At 37.0% G+C, this 23,048-nt stretch overlaps 1 protein-coding gene across 1 annotated transcript in view; it reads right to left on the bottom strand.

The window, feature by feature from the left end:
* The window catches only part of LOC138714791 (ubiquitin carboxyl-terminal hydrolase 48-like), a 675,878-nt gene that overhangs the window by 288,154 nt on the left and 364,676 nt on the right, over window positions 1-23,048 (bottom strand). The window contains exon 17 of the mRNA XM_069846924.1: window positions 801-985. Within this exon, the coding sequence (XP_069703025.1) occupies window positions 801-985 (185 nt within the window). The remainder of the gene's footprint in view (window positions 1-800; window positions 986-23,048) is intronic.

The raw sequence follows: 23,048 nt of genomic DNA, 5'->3' as shown, positions 1-23,048 counted from the left end.
ATTATCAACTATGTCTGTAAAGCAAAAAGAAAAGTAATCTGAAAAACATTATCAACTGTCAGCAACGCAAAAAGTAAGAAAAGTAACCTGAAAAACATTATCAACTATATCAGCAAGAAATGTAACTTAAGCTATAAAACTTCAACTATATGAGCATGAAAAGTAATGTACATTGCATTACTCTCAGCTAAACAAGACTAGGTTTGCACGAAAAGATTACTGTTCTGCAAAGTACACTACCGCAAGTATTCAAAGTGTGTCTCACTCGATCCTGATATTCCTCTGTATGTGAACTGTGCTAGCAGCATACAGTTCAGCTGTCTTTATAGTATCTATAACCAACATAAAAATGTTGTGGACTAAGTTTTGGAGCGAACGTTGCAAGCAAAAATGGATTGAAGCATTTAGAGAGAGTGGGTCTACCAAAGCATTTACCTTCTAAAAATGTCGGCCGAAACAGCTGATTGAAGGGGCCCATCTGCATGAAAAATTTTCGAGAGGTTTTCTTAACTAGAAATAAATTTTTTAATATTGAAAATGATAAATGGAATTAGTTTAAGCAAAACTGGCAAAATTTCAACCCAATATATCCTCTGAGTACTCTGCTTTATTATCAGAATGAGACTTATTTAGTTTTAATTTCATTCAAAAGTGCGAACTTTTTAAGACATATTATTTGTTTGTTTTATGCCTTAATTTGTAATATTATCAACTAGTAGCACAATAAAAATTAAAACTTCCACTTTATCCTCGAATGTAAGAATAAAATTAGAGTCCAGCAGCAATTCATGTTCTCTCACCTGATACTCAGGGTCATCTTTGTACTCGGACTGCGCGCTGCTACTGGCTCCTTTGTCCTGCATCTGACCATTGTTGTTATCAGCTACCGCGGCCACTTTTCTGACGAAGATCTTGGCCTTCTCGTATCGCAACAGCTCCATCTCTTCTACTTTCAAGCGCGCCATGACACATTCATCGCATATACCTGCAAGAAAAGTAGTAAGTCAGATGACATACATCCACCATACATATAATGGATCGTCAATTACTGTCAATATGGAACGGGAAAATGCCCAACTGTTAAAAGGTGACTGTACTGAAACAGTTTCTGGAGATCAAGGACTCGCGAATACATACATTGTTTGGATAAAAAGTAATGGCAACACTGCTGTCACGTGACGATGGTGCGTTCGAGAGTTGCCAGCTGTATGGACATGAACAAAGACTGTTAGATGAGTTAGTGTAGCCAGCGGCGACAGTACTCTGTCAATCTACTGCAGTGTGTAGAACGTTCACTTTCATAGGGATAGTGCGAGCGCCCTAAGATCATGTTTACAAAACTAGAGCAACGTTCCTGGATCAAAATTGAAGTGGCACGAGGTCGTAGTGCACAAGAATGTTTTCAGGGACTGCGTGAAGCATGTGGCGATGCAGCGTTGCCATATCGCACAGTGGCACGATGGGTTAAAGCGTTTCGGGAAGGCCTTGTTGGAAGTGCTGTGAAGGTGATGTTCATTGTGGAGTATGACATTGATGGGGTAATACTGCACCACGCTGTACCTTCAAGGCAGACGGTAAACGCGGACTACTACTGCAGGTTCCTGCAGCACCACCTTCGTCCAGCCCTCAGGAGAAAACGACGACACTAGGGGGTACAGAACCTCATCATTCTTCATGATAATGCAAAGAGTCATACCGCTGCTGCTGTCAAGGACCTCTTGCGTCGCTGGCAATGGGAGATTCTGGAACATCCTCCGTACTCACCCGATATGATCCATGCGATTACGATCTTTTCACCAAAGTGAAAGAACCAGTGCGAGGGACCCGGTACAATACCAGAGATGAACTTATCCGTGCTTTAGGGCGGTCAATACGGAACATCAACAAAGATGGGAGATTCTGGAACATCCTCCGTACTCACCCGATATGATCCATGCGATTACGATCTTTCCACCAAAGTGAAAGAACCACTGCGAGGGACCCGGTAAAATACCAGAGATGAACTTATCCGTGCTTTAGGGCGGTCAATACGGAACATCAACAAAGATGGGAGATTCTGGAACATCCTCCGTACTCACCCGATATGATCCATGCGATTACGATCTTTTCACCAAAGTGAAAGAACCAGTGCGAGGGACCCGGTAAAATACCAGAGATGAACTTAACCGTGCTTTAGGGCGGTCAATACGGAACATCAACAAAGATGGGAGATTCTGGAACATCCTCCGTACTCACCCGATATGATCCATGCGATTACGATCTTTTCACCAAAGTGAAAGAACCACTGCGAGGGACCCGGTAAAATACCAGAGATGAATTTATACGTGCTTTATGGCGGTCAATACGGAACATCAACAAAGATGGACGTGCTGATGGTGTACGACGCCTTCCAAACATTTGGCAAAAGGTAATAAATAAGGATGGCTACTATATAGAAGGTACGTAAATGTGAATAAAGCCATGTCAGAAATATCGAACTGTTGCCATTACTTTTTATCCAACCCAAGTAAATTATAAGCGAACAAAAATCCACCGAAGGGACATCAAAGTCATAAATCGCGCAGGATGCTTGGGATGAGAAACAAGAGATGAAATAGACGAGAGTAGGGAGACGACTACTGACGATACCAAAAGGAAGACAGTGACGAGAAAGAAGATGACTGCGTGGAAGAACAACGAAAAGACGGACGAAGTAGAAGAAAATATGAAACAGACCAATGAACAACGGAAAAGGGGACAGGGTATGCTATGCCAACTTCGGCATCACGTACAATAAAAGCGACTCATCAGCGACACCAGATTCCTATCCTTAAAATCAATAACCAGATCCAATCTACAGTTTCATCCCTAAAAAATTCGGTGCTTATTTCTGAAACATTCTTTATACTAATACTCTAACCTCGACGTCCCTTCAGCCTGAGTTATTTGTTCATACTATGCAATATAAAACCTTCTAACGCTCAATCCAGAGGAAATATACACAGAAAAGAGAGAATTTGCCTCAGCAAAACCTCTTTACTGTCAAACGTTCTCTATAAACTCTTGTGCGAGATCGTGCGTATTTGCTTGTTTTCCGCACAGAACCAATACGCGGTAAGTGTGAAATACCACATTCAGTATTCCCAACGTAACACACATAACAATTTCCCTCTTCTTACCGCTTAAGCGCGACATTCATTTTACTGCTTTAGGCTTTTAACATATTATTTTTAGAGACGTTTAACATAGTAATAATTATAAATTGGAAACTTACCACTGCAATTTCACCTAAATTGCAATGTTAATTATTGTTTTTAAATATTTACAAAAATTAAGTAAAGTCTACTACTCCACGAAACTTATTGCATTCCTGATACAAGTAACATTAAGGAAGCCGTGAAAAAATCAACAAGATTCCAGATGCCGATGTTATTACTACAATACGTTATATAAATAATATTGTTAAAATATTAAAATGAAAAATAAATCATTACATAACCTTACCGTTTGTTTTAAGTTCGCATTTATAGACTGGGGGGGGGGGGGAATACAGACGTATATCACGGCCTGCTGGAGTATAGTAAATACAGAAAACATTTTATAGCAACAATGTTGAAGAAAGATATTTGGTGTTCCGAAGTTGCCGTCATTAAACAGAAACCAACATGGAGATTACATTGCAACTAATTAGAAATTCGTCTTTCAGGTATGTAATAAACGATCTTCGCACAAAATAATGTACGATACACGAGCGGTATGTTTGTTTTCATGTTCTCGGAAATTAAAAAAGCTCAACTACGTTTCGCTTTTTCAATCTTTTCCTCGACCATGAAAACGTCAACATACCGCTCTTGTAAAGTATATTACTATTACAAACTTACTCGATTACATGTAGTTCAATTATTACGTGGTAATATTAATAAAATTAAGACATTAGCACAGTCTAATATATACAGTTGTGAGGGTGCTAGAAACAATAGAATGTACCGGTACTATTTCGCATTGTCTGTAATGAGGCGATATTAGCGATCCTAGTGGTTAGCAACTGTCTATGGATGTATATTTACTACATATTGAGCTTCGTGACTGTACTATATATACTAGACTGTGATATTAGTAGCCTATGTAATTTGCAGTAGTCATAAGCATCAGGAATCATAAAATACATTATTTATAAATTCTGGTAATCAAAGGTCGTAGCTTCTATTACAGAAAGTACTCTTTCTTCTTCAGTTTTCCTCCACCCTTTGTTCGTTTATGATTTCTGCAGTCTCAGTCAATAAACCATTAAACTTAACACAGCTGCAATGATGTGAATATAACTGGAATGAAGTAAAATTAATACATAATTTTCTATATCAAATTTTCCGTCTTAGTACAAATCTGTATTTACGGCAAGTAACAAAGAAAATAATTCCAGTCAGTAATGAGAGTTACATTGATGAAAAGATACATTACAGCTTGACAGACTTTTAACAATTTTAAAGACATAAATGACGGCAAATTTCATTCCCTCGTGATGGAAGTAATTCCTGGCATTAAAAGAGAAATCTTTCTTGCTAGCAGAATTCATCGTACTCGGTAAATGACGCATCATTCACAGCGTCAAAGGATAAAGTAACGATTTTAAATGCTTCCACACTCAAAGAGAGAACAGGCTGTAAAATATAGATAAAATACATTGCGAATCAGCTACTGTGATACCTCTACGTATCTCAATCATTTCACCGTATTAAATCCATCATTAGTTCACGGCAAAAACTCGAACGGTTTATTATAAAGTAGGAATGAGAGAAGAAAAATCTCCCTTCTCAAGAAGTTGACTCCTCTGTAAGTAAGAACTGCGGTCACTTGGCACGCCAAGCTAACGAGACCACAACACAGGGCCACGAGGCTTGCTTTAAGAGGATTAAGTATCTTCAAACATTAGTCACTTCTGTTTCTTGAATCTCTCTTTGATATTGGAACGCTAGATTTTATTAATTAACGAGATGTCATTTACACTCTAACAAGTGTCGTCTTTTAAAACAAATAAGCAGTGCTCTAGCTTCACTGTGCTCTTAAGACATTCAAGAAGATGAATAAGGAAAGAAGATTAAATGCGAATATTATTCAAATGAAGGCACTTTTAAGACGTTATTTTAGAAGATACACAAACTGGCAGATATACAAGATTGTACAGGGACATCATTTTATTTTTACTAACATTTTTAATATTAACTTGCCTATACCTCTGGATCAACGCCGTTTGCTACTCCCTTCCACGACTGGAGTTCGATGATACTGGCGTAATATACAAACAAATCACTTTACTAGGTATAGGAGGGAAGAAAAGTAGTTCATCCATTTACGTAAACTAGGAAATATTGCGCTTTTGAGTTTGATAATTTTCATTAGGTTTTTGTTTGATCAAAATACAGTATAGTATTAACAATAAGTAAGTGATTTTACTCATGAACTGAGCTATTCATTCGGACGTGTTCATTATGAAGTGTATATTATACTGTCTACAGCACATTAGCGTATAATATACTGTAGAGAATGAAGTTAAATTGAAAAGTACTCATAATATGGATATTTAAACACATTTTTTTAAATGGTGGCTGTTCATTTCGATACAGGCTTCAGTTCTAATATGCATATTATCGCACTATAGACTATTGTACCTAATCCCAATTACCAGTTTCGTCCTTCGTACTAGTAATTCATGTTGAAATAATTCTGTACCTACTCTATAAAAGAGTAGGCCCTACCTTATGTACTGTGAACTCAATCTTCACTTCTGCCCGATCCGAAAAGACATACTGTCTACTGTCCGTCAAAGTGGTTATGTCGTAGGGTCGTAAAAAGGGAAGAAATCACGTGACAGTTAATTACTTAACGAGGCCCTTTTATTTCAGTTATTTTAAACAGTTTTATAATATTACGTAGACGTCCAATTCCTAACAGAAATTAATGTTCTCAGAAAAGAGCTAAGGCAGCTCAGTCACTCGCTGGCGAATAAAAGCTGGTGGGGGAAACCGGGATACGACGTAGGCAAATGGACGTCAGTACCTGTGCGAAAATGATGCAATATTGAAAGCTCTTTCGTCACTGGAAAACGCGAACATATTTTTGGAACGTACTGTTGACTATGACCTTAAGGCTACTATGACTGTATATACGGTCTTGGATCTGTGTGGAGGACGGTTGAACTTCATTAGTAGAAGGGGTGGGAGTGAAGTACATTAAAAAACTCAGGTACAATAAAAATTGAAGTAAAAATAAAATGATGTCCCTGTATATTGTATGTGTATACACATAGAAACATAGCGAAACTGACTCATACTCTTCCACATAGCTTTCATCAACTTTATACAAAGCATTCAGCTTGGCTCCCGGCCGGAAAGAAGCGCCATCAGACATTCATCTATTATTCCCTCTTTAGGGGAGGCACGGACTAGAACTGTCCTCACACGCAGGCCGCTCGGGCGGGCCCATTGTACACTCATTCAAAGATATCTGACCCTACTAATCGATTTTATTTTGTTTTTTTTTTATTTTAGGTTATTTTACGACGCTTTATCAACATCTTAGGTTATTTAGCGTCTGAATGAGATGAAGGTGACAATGCCGGTGAAATGAGTCCGGGGTCCAGCACTGAAAGTTACCCAGTATTTGCTCAACCAGGTAACTTGTCCCGACCGGGATTCGAATCCGGGCCACCTGGTTTCGCGGCCAGACGAGCTAACCGTTAAGGCTAGTCCACAATAAACGGGATCGGAAACGACAACGGAAATATTGTTAAAATAAATGTATTTAAATGTGAGCATTCACAATTAATTTTCACTTTCCCGTTTTCGGGCCCCAGTAAGTTTCTCGTTAATTGTGAATGTTCACATTTAAATACATTTAGTTTAACAATATTTCCGTTCTCGTTCTCGTTGTCATTTCCGTTACCGGTTTATTGTGGACCAGCCTTTACTCCATAGTTTTGTACCCTACTAATCGATAATGATCGATAATTTGTTGATGTAAGTGTGGCTTCTTTAGTTATTACTTCTATGAATAGATGGCGAATGTAATAGTCAGTGTTGCCAATCGTACATAAATATACCCGCATTATTGAGTTCAATTTTTCATACCACTCTACTGATTGTAAAACAACACTGGGTTTAGCTGCAAACCGCTGATAGTCAATTATGAGAATAATAATTTATGCTTAATCCACATAATAATTTTCCCTGACACTTTTTAACGCCCCAATAATGGTGTCACCTATTGAGAACTAGGGGAACTGCTTCAAAGTTTGATAATTTTTTATATCTTTTGTAATGACTTATCCCGTGATTGGAAAGTTCATTTACACGATCATAAAATCGTATATCAGAGATCTCTGAACGCCAGTGTACTATCCGAGATGGAATAGTTTGCATGCCCTACGGCCCCACATGCAACATATCCCTCAGCGCGCCTCTCCAAACTCCACTACAGCCTACATGACCCCTTTACCATTCCACGTAGCCCTCACCGTGATCCATCAACCTCGATCCCACGAGTTACCACGAACCCAGTGGAGAGGCCATAGCGCTACCACCAACAACGAATTACCACATATCCACGGGGTCCAAGTTCAGCTTGCTCCATATGTGTTATATACTGCAAAAGTGTATTTAATTTAAGTACAGTATTTATTTTTGTATTTTTTAAGTCAATGAGTAATGACTAGTTTTGTTATATAGGATCTATGCAAGTGTATTTAACAAATGTATATAATATATCGTCGTTGTTCCTGTAATAACTCCTATGTGCAAAATATAATATTGTTCAGAAGGAAGAAAAACACATTTATTCATTCTATGGCAGTAGTACATAGGAGACTGTGAATTCTTAAATTTTCGAAAGAAAGAAATGTAATTTCCATATAGGAGATCTTATTATTTGCTGTATCACTATTTAAGTTTTTAATAGAACAAAGATCTGAAAATCGGTATGTCACGTAGGAGTTATTGTAGGAACAACGACGATATTTATTTATTTATTATTTATTTATTTACTTACTTACTCATTTATTCATTCATTCATTCACTCAGTCACTCACTCATTTATTTATTCATTCAATTTATTTATGTTAGGACCTATACAAGCATATTGAACGTATATATTTATTTTACATTTTTTAAAGTTAGGCTAATGAACCAGTGACTAGTTCTGTTATATGTACTGAATGTACATATTTATTTTGTAATTTTTAAAAGCCAATGAACCAATGACTACTTCTGTTATATAGGCTAGGACCTTTACAAGCTATTAAATGTATATATTTATTTTACATTTTTTAAACTTAGGCTAATGAACCAATGACTATTTCTGTTATATGTACTGAATGTAAATATTTATTTTGTAATTTTTAAAAGTCAATGAGCCAATGAATAGTTTTGTTATGTAGGACCTACGTATATTTAAGTATATTAAGTATAAGAAGTGTATTATATATATATATATATATATATATATATATATATTTGCATTTTTTTTAAAGGCAACGAACCAATGACTAACTTAATTTATCTATTTAGTTTATATATTTTTTTTAAGTCAGTGAACTAACAACTTGTTTTCTTATGCATAGGTGTGCATTCAATTTATGTATTTTTTATTTTTTTACCTTTTTGAAAGTATTAAATTTTGTCCATTAAGTTCCACACGAAAGTTCTGGAAAATAATGTTTCATTTTTATTATACCAAAGAAAACTGTGTGCCAGTAGGGGACAGAGCAGTACCTTAGGAACTGGTTGCGGATGTATTCTGTTTATATTTATTTCAAGTTTTAGCGTACCTACTGGGCCGTTAGCAGTAGCGAGTAATGAAATCTGAGATCTTATTTTTTTAGTTGGTTATTTAACGACGCTGTATCAACTACTAGGTTATTTAGCGTCGATGAGTTTGGTGATAGCGAGATCATATTTGGCGAGATGATGCCGAGGATTCGCCGTAGACTACGGTTGGGGGAAACCTCGGAAAAAAACCCAACCAGGTTATCAGCCCAAGCGGGGATCGAACCCGCGCCCGAACGCAACTTCAGACCGGCAGGGAAGCGCCTTATCCGACTGAGCCACGCCGGTGGCTCTGAGCTCTTATCATAATCACTCTGATAAGTATCGTCAAGTAATGACATGATAAATCCAAGTACTCGAAGGATACATGTTCTACAGTCTTTTTTCCTGCTGCGATATTCACAGAACCCGCCGACACCCTAACAACAGTCCTTTGCTTAGAAGCCGTCAAATAACTGACCGAGCCACGGCTAGGTCTAAGATAACACGACAACACTAACCAGCTCGTATTAATTAAGGGATGAAGTTTGTGAAGACATCGGACGTATTACATAAATTCGGGGGAATGTGGATCGCATCGCGGAGCTGCAGATTTAGATCTGGAACTGGCTTATGTACAAGTCTCAAAGTCCGACCACAGCTCACAATCTCTTTCAGAACTCATTTGCAATTCTAAATGGCATCGAGATTCCCTATCCCCTGAGTAAGATCTCCACAAGCTGCTTAAACCAAAAATGAACTAAATTCTACACGAACAACCCACGAGGAACGTTTCAAAATTTATGCATCATTTAATTTTTTTTTTTATTTAAGCCTACAACACTGTAATCTTTAGGAACTGCTTGTGTACTTACAGTGTTCAAAGTGCCGCAGTGGTCATCTTCATTAAATCTATATTGGCCAAGAGGAGAAGATGAAGGCCTGAACCCCTTAAGGAAACCTTAAGACACATATTTCGGAATCCATGCCGTAGTTATGGATACTATCTATTAAAAACTAATTCTTCGATAGCAATTTAATATCATTTCAATATGTACTGTGACAAAATATTCAATTGCATGTACACCTTTTCTTCTCTTTTTTTTTTTACAGAGGAGGGACCCGAAGGCTTACACTGTAGCCTGAGGCTTATTGTGCTTACCACTCCTATTCTTGTGAATGATTGGGTAGCCGAACGCCGCGCTCTTTTACAAATACATTCAAAATCCCCTATATCCACTTTCACACATTAAATAATCGATTGGCGGTAGTACCATTTCCCGTAACGAACCGAAAAATAGCGCTACCTGTGGTCAACTTCGAAATTTCAAATAAGAACAAGGGTCATTGAAGGTACCATTGGAAACTACTTTTAAAAAGAAACAACTTTTTATTGAAACTTTTTTTTTCTAACTTTTATTGTTTACTTACAAAGCAACAAAAATGGTATCTTCTGAGAAATGTATGTTGTTTATGTACGTACACTCTTTATAGCAAGTGTTCAAAATGTCCGCCACCCTGTGCTAAACAATGTTCTGATCTCCTCGTAACATCCGTGATTGTACATAGAACTGAGAGACTCACAAGCTTATCTAATTCTTTGTTTCATGTCTTCTCTAGTTGTTGGACGTAGAACATGTCTTTAATTCTACCCCACAAGAAGTATTAATTTGGAGCGAAGTCAGGAGATCGGGCTGGCCAAGCTACTGGTTCTCCTCGTCCAATCCACCGTAGGGAAAATAACCGGTTAATAACTCACAGAGCCCTACGTGAAAAGTGAGCTGGACAGCCGCCCTGCTGAAGCCACATCGTTACCCGAAGCGCAAGGGGAACATCATGAAGCAACTGGTGCAAAATATTTCGGAGTAAGCGTGCGTTCTATCATTCAAGTTCTCCTAAAAAAAAGTATGGTCCTATGACTCGGTGTCCGAGGAGGCCACACCATGTGTTGAGGCTCCACACGTGCTGGTAATCCACTTCATGTAGCCAGTGTGGATTAACCGGAGACCAGTAATCGACATTGTAAAGATTCACCTGATCATTACTTTTGAAAGTTGCCTCATCAGACCACAGAATTCTGAGTTCGAAATCACGGTCCGTGTTTCGAAACCAGTTTCAGAAATCAATGCGAGTCTGGATGTCATGTCCCCTAAGTTCCTGATGGAGATGAATATGGTATGAATGAAATTTGTTGTCTTTGAGAATTCTAAACACTATTATGGTGCAATCCTGAGTCACGGGAAATCTTTCTTGTGGGGGAGAATTAAAGATGATTAAGTAGGAAATGCGGACAAGTAAGCGATACGAAAATAAAAATGCGAACACGGCGAAGACTTACCGTAAGAAAACATAAGTGAGAAGCAAGACAAGGGACATACACTGTCTTATTTAAAGAGATAATTTCCCTGTCGAGGATTGATCTAGAGTCCGGTGAATTTGTAGACAAATTAGCTAGAACTTGGGCCTCAGCAAAGGGAACTAAAATGTCACCTCGAATTGTGGAATTACCCAAAATTGTAAAGAAAAGAGTCATGGGCTTCGGTTAATACATGGTTACAAAATCTATTAAAATAAATCAAGTTTTCTAAATAACCACGCATTATGTATAACACACACCTACTGAAGGCCACGTGAAGGAAATGAGTTCATCGTATCAGATAAAGAGTAGGATTTAAGAAAAAAGAGAAATTTTAATTCGAAATCTGGAGATAAAATCTCGTGAGTCATCGTTTCTATAAGCAGAAGCCGTAAATATTCCACAACATACGCCACTCCTGCCCGCAAATTTGAGCGAGCAGACGGTGGCAACGGCAGGAATACAAGGATAATGTGTATGTACATACGTGTGTGACCGTTTGACAAATCTTCATCCCCCATTACCAATGTTATCTTCTAGTCATGAAATCCGTGTTTCGAAGCGAAAGGAATAATTTATTACTACAGGTAAGAGAAACGAACGAACGTGTTCATTTCAGTACACACACAACCACGCACAAACTTGTATTTAGATCATAACAAGTGGATAACGTCAGGTAAAGTAGTGACACCCCACCCAGAAGAAGAAGAAGATTTGTCCTGTTTCAGTAGCACTATCGACAACAAATAAGCAGCATCAACATTAACTCTGTCAACAAATTGTTACCAGCAATGCAATCACAAACAGCAGTACGACGAACACTGTCCATCCATCACACATTCAACTATCTAAACATCATCTATCCACATGCGAATCAATCCAGTCATATATCTATGCAACCATCATTCAGCTGTTAATGCAAGCACCTACGCCTTTTACGCACCAATTCACTTGCATCCACTTCCCTACCCACCACACCATCCATCCACTTGGCTTGTCTTTGGCATGGCTTGGCTTACTTATACCTTAGGCACTCTTTGACCCAATGTGCGCCCTATACAGACTGAATACTAAATCCGTCTTTGAAGACCGGAGTGTGATACAGGATATATTAATTTTATTTTATTGGGTTATTTTACGACGCTCTATCAACATCTAGGTTATTCAGCGTCTGAATTATATGAAGGTGATAATGCCGGTAAAATGAGTCCGGGGTCCAGCACCGAAAGTTACCCAGCATTTGCTCGTATTGGGTTGAGGGAAAACCTCAACCATGTAACTTGCCCCGACCGGGATTCGAACCCGGGCCACCTGGTTTCGCGGCCAGACGCGCTGATCGTTACTCCACAGGTGTGGACTACAGGATACTGTGGCGATGAAATTCAAGATAGGAACCGTCATGGTATGATGATTACTAGACATCGGATCTAGGCTATATCCATTAAAAATATCTAAAATATGCATGCGTTTATGCTGTCAGAATCTTTAAAATGTGCTCTATCATTTCGAAAATATGCACTAAACATGCACTAAAAATTTTAATTTTACGCTTATGCATTTTTCTTAAACATCATTCTGATCGTTGTAATTTGATTTTCAGTACACAATGATTATTTTCTCAAAAATCTCAGGAGTAAGTTTATGTCGTTTATCACTTCACACAAGGCCCTTCCTACGTCTACAGATGTTGTTGAGCAAAATTTGAAAGCACTTATTAGCTCTGGGGGAATTTCTTCTGGCAGCACAATGTTTTCGCCTTGAAGATAACCACAAAACATACAACTTTAATATCAGGATTTCTCCCTAAAACAGCGCATAATTTACCACTTAATTTTTCTGCTTACTTTAAAGGAGCACTCTGAAGTTCACTCTAAACCTGACTGAGGACTGATAAAAATTCATGTAAAGACAAACCACATTTTTCGAGTTTTTTTTTTCTTCAAATATTCACTATTAAAATATTCCGTGAACGTTGAATTGACAAAGCTCCGGTTGCATCTAGCGCGTCAACGAATTCTTTAACTGCATTGAAATTATCTGAATAGAGAAAACCGCTTCAATCCACGTATCCCAGCGGGTAAGTATTGGCACTGGGGGTAATGGGAGGTCTGTAAATTTTTCTTTGTAAGCATTAACTCTGGAAACACTCCTGCTTTCAACTATAAATAGTTAACATCCCCAGTAACCTCGCGTGATTTTGTCAGTAGCACTCACAAGGGAAGGGTTTCGGCTCGAACAGGAATTTCGTATCCAAAATTTGTATACAGGTCTATCTTTACATCTCTGTAAAGCTCCCAAAAGCATTCGTTTGTGTAATGTGTGGTTTATCTGTTAGAGCACTGTACAAGTTGAGGGGTGGGGAGAGCACTGCACAAGTTAAGGGGATGGGACACCTTACCCGTAAGCCTAACCTAGCCTAGAAGCTAGTGCGAGTGTTAAAATCTCTAAAGACCATTTAAGAACATTTTTCTCCAACGTTCTGTCTGAAAATATTGCAGCTAATCAAAAGTGTACACTGTTGTGTGAGTCATTGAATGCGCACAAGGACGCAAACTTAATAAATGAATCATTCCAAGGCTAGGACATAGAATGTATGATCATTACATCTAAAAAAAAAAAAAAACTAAATATATCCAGCCTCTGAATATCTATTTCCTTAGACAATACAAAATATATGCTCGGAGTTAACAGATTACATAAGGACTCTTGCTGAGAATCCAGAACTTAACTTGGGAAATTGAGTGTTTATAATGAAAATGCACTCTGTTATTCATAACTAGTTGTCTTCTCCAGTATACTGCCCTATGCTTCAGTATTCCTGGCAGTCAGCTGGTTACGTGAACCGTGAATAAGTCTCGGGCTTCAAAAATGTAATTCAGGTGGCATTTGATTTCTCAGCATGGAGTGTGGTTCAGAAGATTGTTCAGGTGTTGCTTCTGCGTGTTGTGCTTATTGCTCTGCTTCATGCTGTTCATGCATTTTGTAGAGAATCCTCATGTACATTTTTAAAGAAGTGTATTGACTAATACCAACCAAACGGAGAGTTACACAAATGAATGCTTTTACGGTCTTCATCACCATTGTGAGATAAGCGTCTGTACAAATTTTTAACCAAAAATTCCTGTTCGAGTCGAAACCCTTCCCTTGTCAGAGAGGCTCCTTACAGATGCCTCCACAATAAGGACTTTAGTATCTTGTCACTAATGTGTTTAAATATTAATTTTAAAATAAAAAATACGTGTATTATATGCTCGATGCATAGAAAAATGACGAAATATGCAACATCATAATAACTATATGCACTATAAAACTTCACATAAAAAACAGAAGGACATGAAACATATTTCAAAAGTTAATTCCATATCACAAGTCAATGTAAAAATGCTTTGTAAATTTTGTAAGTCCCTAATAATAAATCGTTTATTTTTTAAAGCATTGTCTCGTAAACGGTTAATTTGTGGAGCCAGGTTTATTGGAATATTTTGCTTTTTTCGTTTTTATTTCTCATCCCTAAATTTTTCACCGTCACTTTTGAAACACCCTGTAAAGTGACATCCTCCCGTACATCGCATCGGTATGAAGGAACGAAGCTAAATATGAAGGAGAAATAAAGAAAGAATTTAAAGAAAATTAAGGTCTTGGATCAATTTTTGTAATTAAATTGTAGCCTAAGCCTCATTGATATTTGGTGCCTTAGTATGAACTGGAGTAACGTCATTTCTGGAATCTGTAAAGCAGGCATATTATTCTAAGGTAATCGAAGTCGCAGCAAAAACAGGGTGGCTTGGAACAATTGACAATGTCCGGCAAGACCGAGCGGTATGGAGATACAACAAAGGAGAGCGATAACGGAAACAATGACCGGAGCCTCTTCCTATTTTATTGGGAAAGTAATTAAGGACATCCCCACACCAACATCTCTCTTACCCTCTTCATCCCCTACGTTGGTCCCTAAACGAGATTTTCACACGGGGAATGAGAGAAACGGTAGCGAAGGGAAACCTAGAAGTAAAGACGGAAAAAATTGCAGGCAAAAGATAGAAGAGCGAAAAGGTAGGGTGGAGAGAGGTGCGGGGAGGGTTGATAACATCCTTGCAGTAATTGGTACAAGGAGGTGGGGGTGTCGGAAGGAGGATAGGGTTGGGAAGTCCCTAACTAGCCCTCCGCTTTCATTTCGCCATAAACGTCCTAAATGTTACTTCCCCAACATTTAGACGAAAAGAAAAGCCTCGCTTGAAACAATCCACATGTAAACCAGGTTCAAACATAGTTCTAATTACAGCTGTATGATTTTAAGGGAAAAAGTTCTTACTTGTTAGTCTCCATGTCCTTTCTTTTCGTGTTCTTCATATTCAACTTGATCATGTTCAATTTCAGCATGTTCTAATCGTCAGGTTTTCTTCTTTATGTTTCTCGTATTTATCTTTATCATACTATGTTTCTTTATTATCTTAGCCTCCACATTCCACTTGTTTTTTTTTTTTGTTTGTTTGTGTCGTCTTCCGACATCAATTTAATATTTCCATATCGTCATCGTATCCATGTTGCTCTCCGTCTTCTAATTCGCTATGTTTATTTACTTTATGCTCTTTAACTTCTCAAATTCGTATTTATCTCTATTTTGTTTTTAGTTTTTTTACTAGCCGTACCCGTGCGCTCCACTGCATCCGTTAGAAATAAATATAAAGTCATTACATAATTAAAATAGGACATTTGATCCAGGGAACATTCGTGTTTGACAGAAGGCTAAATCGTTTATTATGTTACTTAATTTAAAAAATTAAAATGCGAACATTTTGATCCAGAGACCACTCATTTGGTCATAAAAATTATTTTAGGAAATACAGGAAACGAATGTACAGAATAGTCTATCAAGTTTTCTGTGCATAAGAAGCTATTTTAATCTTACCTGTCCTCGATTCACTCAGAAGTTACTGTAATAACATTATAGCATTATGTCCATCTAGAGAAACTACACTTTCCAATGGTGAATTAATAATTAATTATACAAATCGGTTAATTTAGCTTCCGATATTACTTCATACAAACACAGAAACATTCTCTGTAGGCTATGTTTCATAGCTTTCGATTGTTGTTGTCCAAGGCCCCTTATAGACGAAATCATTTGTTTTTTATTTCATTACACCGCCTTAGATGGCGTTGTTATTGTAATTTTGAAACTCATTTATCTCATTAAATATTAGTCCTATCAAAATTTTGCGTGGAATAAAACTTATCGGAAATTATTTTTAAAGAAAATTTTGTTACGTAATATTTTTCATGAAAATTAATAATAAGGGAGATATTTCAATTTATTTAATTCAAGCTCCCTTATAACCCCCCTTTTAAATAAAATATTTTGAATGCCATATAGCCTAAATTCTAAGTTACAACGAACTTAATTTATATTCCAATTTTCATATAAATCGGTTCAGCCATTATCACGTGAAAAGGTAATAAACATCCAGACAGACAGAGAGACAGACAGACATACAAACAAAAATGTCAAAAAAGCGATTTTCGGTTTCAGGGTGGTTAATTATATATGTTAGGACCAATTATTTTTGGAAAATCGAAAATTACCAGAAAAATTTCGGCTACAGATTTGTTATTAGTATAGATTTATGATCACCATCTCATTCTACTTAAGCTCCATTAATAATTTCGTTCTTATTGAAAAATTACGTTTTCTGGAGTTACGAGGTTTTGCAATAACAGTAACGATTAAAATACGTAACTCAAAATTTCTGACTGCAATGTTGAAGATTCCGGAAAGGATTGCGACGTGAAGTGAATACAGCCTCGCTTCCCTAACGACAGCTTATGTCACTTATCATCCATTTTCCCTTTGCTATAATAGGAGACTGCCTGCATTACATCATAATTAGAGAGCGGATGTTGATGAAAAGTTATCTTCTTATTTTTCACATAAGGACGATGCCTATTAAGGGGATGAAGAGGTGAAATTTTCGAACAGAACTGAAGAAAAAATGAAAATTTGTTTTTTTCCATTTTTATTATCTTTATTTTCATATTCCGATGTTATTTTTTTATTTTGGCCCTTTAAAAGTATGAAATTAAAACCAAGATAACTGTATTACTATATTATTCCCATAATAAACTAATACGTATCATTATTTATATACCTTCTCTGAACATAAAAATAAAAAGAAATATTGAAAATTTCTTACAATATTGTGCATGGAGCATTTTATATCAAACGATATAAAGTTTTATAAAATTATTAATATTTACAGAACTATTGTACTTAGGAAGTTGAAACTTGGTATGTCCATTACTAATAACATACTTAGTATCCATAATCAATTTCAAACAAATCGGATAAATTTTGTGGATTTTGAAATATTCACCTCTGCCTCCCCTTAATATAGAAATCCTTTGTATGTTAATATCAACGTAAAAAAGTAATTACTTATATTGCATTTTTTGACGTTTTTTAACTAATATGTCATTTTTATTTTTTTTTTTCAATTTTTAATACTTTGAACAAATTTTAGTTCATTTGGAATGCATTTTACTTTCTTCTTTACCGATAGGTCTGTTAAATCATTTTCTAACCAAAAAGGTCAGTAGTAATTACCTACTGAATAAGTGAACAACAGTGAAGTTTGAGTTTTATAGCTTGGAACAGACTCTAAAGTCCATCCCTCATTTCACTGAAGACTTCATTTCACACAATGGAAGTAATATAATATGCTTGACAACAGCCTAGTTTAAGAGAGAATTTTGACCGCTACTGTTCTTTTGTCCGTACGAGGGTGTCTTTAGAATTTATATTTGGAAGGGAGGAAACTTTCACCACGTCCTGGCCAGGACGTTGTGTCAACATGGTTCGAAAGGAATGTCTATTGTACTAAACAGTATGTTTAACACAAACATTGCAAGAATGCACGCTGCGCCCACAATTTGTTTTGTCATTCACACAAACAAGATCTGATAACAAAAATGAAGCGCGGAAGGAGACGGAGAATGAAGGCACTGACATGGACCACCCCTGATTGAAACACATTGTAAACCCTCATTAAAATCTATAGTTTTCTCTTAAAACCTTCATTTTGTTGCATGTACTTTTCCTTTATCTTAGCCAAATTCCAGTAAGTTGCCTCCTCTCTCCGAGATTTGCAGGTCAGTCATTGAAACAAGGTGACTAATTTTTTAGAAGTTGTGTGCGAGTACGGTGAATAATATTTAATTTCATGTCAAGTCTTTTTCCATTAGTAAGGATATTTTAATGATCATTTTAAGTAGATTTTTAGTTATCAACATCCGCCCCCTAATCATGATAGTGGTACTTTTGTTTATATTGTTGATGAGATGACCGTGGTGGTGGTGGTGGTGGTGGTGGTGGTGGGTAATTTAAATTCGGGATTAAAATTAATAAGATTATAAATCAAACCCGTCTGAACAGTTACATGCACACGTACGTACATACATAAAAGAAACAGAATCTGCAGTTTCTCAGACGAGCAATCAATACACTAACAGCCACTGTCAGGATCGGACTTGAAGCAAAACAGCGGGGATGCAGCTCAGTACATGTGTAGCTCAAACTTTTGACTGCTGCGAGCGCAAAAAACAGCCTATCGCTCGAGGCAGGGCGGAGAGGAGGGGTTGAGGATATTTCCAGTCCGATAGCCCCAAGCCTGGGTCAGTCAGTTTTCTTACCCGCTCTGTGTTTGCATTACATCTGTAATGTTGCTGTGATTTCATTATCGCGGCACCTAAGATAAGATTAATGTCCACAAAAACCAATTTCACGTCAGCCCGCATCCGCGCAACAGTGGAACATAGGGATTCCAGTTGAAACAACAGCGCACGAATGCGTTATCACCAGATCTATTCAGGAACACGCAAATCTATCTTAGTTGCGAAGAAGATTCTTCAAAATTCTACTTATGTAGATTTGTTTTTTGGTTGTTTTGACGTAAACGCTTGTATTATTTCGGTCCATTACTAGGCTACAATCCCAAAGAGCGGACTCACACATTTTCAAGCCGTTTTGTCACATTTATAACTTCTAAACTACATCACATAATCCGAAGAAGTTAGACGGCCATCGACAGAAGGATCAACGTATCCCACGTGATCTTGCGTTGGAGCGGGTGACATCATCTAGTGATACGCGGGAGGGGGGAAGCTGAGGCACGAATTGGAGGTCGCGCTGTAGCCCAGACAGTATTACTTAATACGAAACGATATAACGTTCGCAGTGGTGTCAAATGATTTGTAACAGACGGGCTACAATTCCAATTGAGCAACAATTAATCCTTAAAGTGGCAATGTATCTTATAGGATACAACAAGTTAATAGGCTATATGCTATAATTGTAATATAACAATAGAAAAAAATTGGTAGGAAAATTAAAATTTCATAATACTATAATATTGCACAACATATAAAAAAGTGGACATTGCGATAGTTGTTTTCTTTACAGTCCGATAAGGTTTAATAAACTAGAGTGAGAAATGAAATGTCAATTTAAGGGTTAACAGTTTACAAATTAAATTTAAAAAAATTGCGAGTGAGACTAAATAAAGAGAGAAAATTCACAATGTCGAGGCATATGCAGAACAAATGGGAGCTGGCATGTAATAATAATAATAATAATAATAATAATAATAATGGCTTTATTTAACCTGGCAGAGTTAGGCCTTCTCTTACACTCAATGCAACGGGTGTCAAACAATAAAGCTCGATGGTTACTATAACAACCGATATTAATGTATACAAGATGGTGACCTGACTTGACTCCTAAACTTGGGTGCCTTTCTTCATTCTTACAACTTACATTCAACATCCAATCCCGAGAGACGTTATTTAAGCATAAAACTTGTGGTTGTACCTACAGTCTACCCCGATACTTTTATCAGTTTCTTAAAGACGGCAACTGGCTACGGACTGGAAGGTCCAGGCTTCCATCCCAGGTGGTGACGAGATTTTCTCGTTGCCAAACTTCCAGAACGGCCCCGAAGTTCACCCAGTCTCCTGTCAAATTGAGTACCGAGTCTTTACCGAGAGGTAAAAGACAGAGAATGGTGCCGACCACCACCTCATTCTAGTGCCGAGGTCAAGAAAGTATAGAGCCCAACCTCCATGGTCCCCAAGTGTCTTCATGGTATGTATAGGGAATATTGTCTTTCTTTTCTTACTTCGTTATTTAACGACGCTGTATCAACTACTAGATTATTTAGCATCGACAAAATGATAACGATATGTTATTTGGTGAGTTGAAGCATAGGATTCGCCATAGATTACATGACATTCGCCTTACGGTTGAGACATACCTCTGAAAAAACACAGCCAGGCAATCAACCCAAGTGGGACTCGAACCCACGCCAAAGCGCATCTTCTAATCAGCAAAAAACGCACCTACAGTCTGAGCTACGCCGGTGGCAATGATATATATGAGATTAAAAAAATGCAATTATCATGTGACCAGATACACTATAGTAAATGAGCACCACAACTAAACATTCTCATGGTTAATAACCTTAGACAATAAAATTGTTTTCTGGATTCCTACAGGTGTATCCGAAGAAAAAACAATCTCCTGTATTTCTAATCCGTACATTAACAATGAAAGTTGAAGCTATTTCGCAATTATCCACGGTATAGAGGAAGGAACAGACGGGAAGAATTTGTAAGCAACTTAACTCATATCTCTAATAGACCAACCGCACAAGAGAATGGAAACGCAATATCCATTCAAAGGATGACTTGCATCGGATTAAATAATCACACTTCTAGTACTGTAATCTCGTGGCAGGATTATCCACAGTTCCAGGTATGATATACAAACGTCCATTGTATTCAAACACAATGCCATATCCGTCATTAACAGCGTAGCGGAGAGATCAACAATTTCACCAAATCAATGTAGGTATTGTGCAGCACTAATGACAAATACTGGAATCAATTGGCTGTAGTTTAGGTGCGAAAATACAGCGACATTAACAAAAAGTGATCCGCAATTGAAGACAGGAAATGGTAAACACTGAAAGTGTAAGACATTAAATTATCGGGAAACACGATAAAACACAATAATTGATATTACAAATAATTTGTACTGATTAAAATGGATATTATTATAGTTTCACATCACTTTTAATAGCTAACTTGAACAATGTCTCAAAATCACTAATTTTGAGATGCATTCTCAAATACGAATGAACATTTTGGTAAAGATATGCTCTGCTACATTGCCAAGAAAATGCTGAATGTACTCTGCGCCACCACACTTAAAATTCTTACAGAGTAATATCATTGACACAAAAAGGTATAAAATTCCCTGTATTTCGCATCAAGAAATTCGAACATGGTAAATAAGTCCTTCAATTGTAATGATTTTCATCTTCATATTCAGCTTATCACATGTGTCAATACTCAATTCACCAAACGAAACATGAAGATGGTGGCAATAATATTTACTATTAAAACATCCTTCCATAATAAAATAAAATTAGCATAATATTGTGTTTTATTTCATTATACTCTACTACAGTGCAATACCAATGAATCCAATTTTGTCAGTGGTTGCTTCTGAGCAACACCTGTCCCTTTGTATGTTGAATATGGCTTTCGAGAATTGTTAGCTCTGAGTTTTTGAGTAAAAAATCCTTCCTTTCTTCAACATTTTAATACACAAAATATTTAAGAGAACATGGGAAACTCTACAGGTATACACAAAGTACTTAATGCACTAGTGTTATGTGAGCACGAGCGGGAAACAAATTACAACATTCTCGGCAACTCTGCTAGCCACAATTGGCACATTCAGGGTTCTCCAAGTTGATAGATCTAGCAGATGTCTTTTGAGCTACACGGAAACCTTTCTGGTACTTCCAACCTTTCCCAAGTTATTCGCCTTGGCACATTCATTGGTTTCCAGGAAAATCTAAAATTAAGTATGTAATTAAGGTACTTCCAGCGTTTCCTACTTCTAATCTTCAATTATTATACTCAGAACATTAAATGAATGAATCGACACCGAAGAATGAAACAAATATGAGAAAATAGTAGTGAAAAAAATTAACATGGCAGCTACATTCTCTCGCCCTTGAAAGAAAAATTTGGACCTGATTGAGCAGATAGGTGAGCATTCGCACTTACATTGCAGCAAGAAGAAACTTTCTTCTGTGGCACTGCGGTTTCCACGCTGGCTGACGAATTCAAGGTTCGCGTGTTCAAACCCAGTAAGTAAAAAAGAAAACCAGTCCTTGATAGAAGGCTCCAGGAAAATGGCAGTCACTTCTCACGCAGATTGAATTTCGACATTACAGTTGAAATCTTTGATAAGTAAAATACCGTAAGTGGGGCTATTCCAAAAAGTTTTTTTAATTTATTTTTTTTGTTGTTACAAAACTAGTTTTGTTCCGAGTATTTTGTTTTCAGTAATTTGAAGTAGGTTGGTTTTATGTTGCTATTCATAAAAAATTTCATTTTTTAGCCTTCATAGTATTTTAAAAAAGATTTATAAGGTACCTTTCAGAAAAGTCCCGTGGTTGGAACTATTCTGAAACTAAACTGTTTTTAAATACAAAATGCTTGTAAATGCAACCAGGGCTATTTTCAAACTGTTCTATTTATTTTGATTAATATGATGCACAACAAGTCAATGTTTTCTGTTTGAAGTCGGCCTAATAATGAAATCAAAAGGAAGGTCATTTCTACAAAAGGTTCTTCTTACAAACTCTAGTTTACAAACGAAGGGTACAGAGAAAAAATGATGAAAGTCACAATTCTCATAAGGGTGATGATATCATCTAATTCAGTATATTATTGCAAAATTTATGTGTTTTTCTTATCCAAACTGTTAAAGGAGAATTATCTCCATGGATACAGTCATCATTTCCTACTTTTTAATTGAAAACTGCAATAAATTTTGCAATAATATACTG

The sequence above is a fragment of the Periplaneta americana genome, chromosome 15 (genome assembly GCF_040183065.1).
Source record: "Periplaneta americana isolate PAMFEO1 chromosome 15, P.americana_PAMFEO1_priV1, whole genome shotgun sequence".
NCBI classification, from domain to species: domain Eukaryota; kingdom Metazoa; phylum Arthropoda; class Insecta; order Blattodea; family Blattidae; genus Periplaneta; species Periplaneta americana.
Note: the sequence above shows the minus strand (reverse complement) of the source record. Positions and strands in the feature narration are given on the sequence as shown.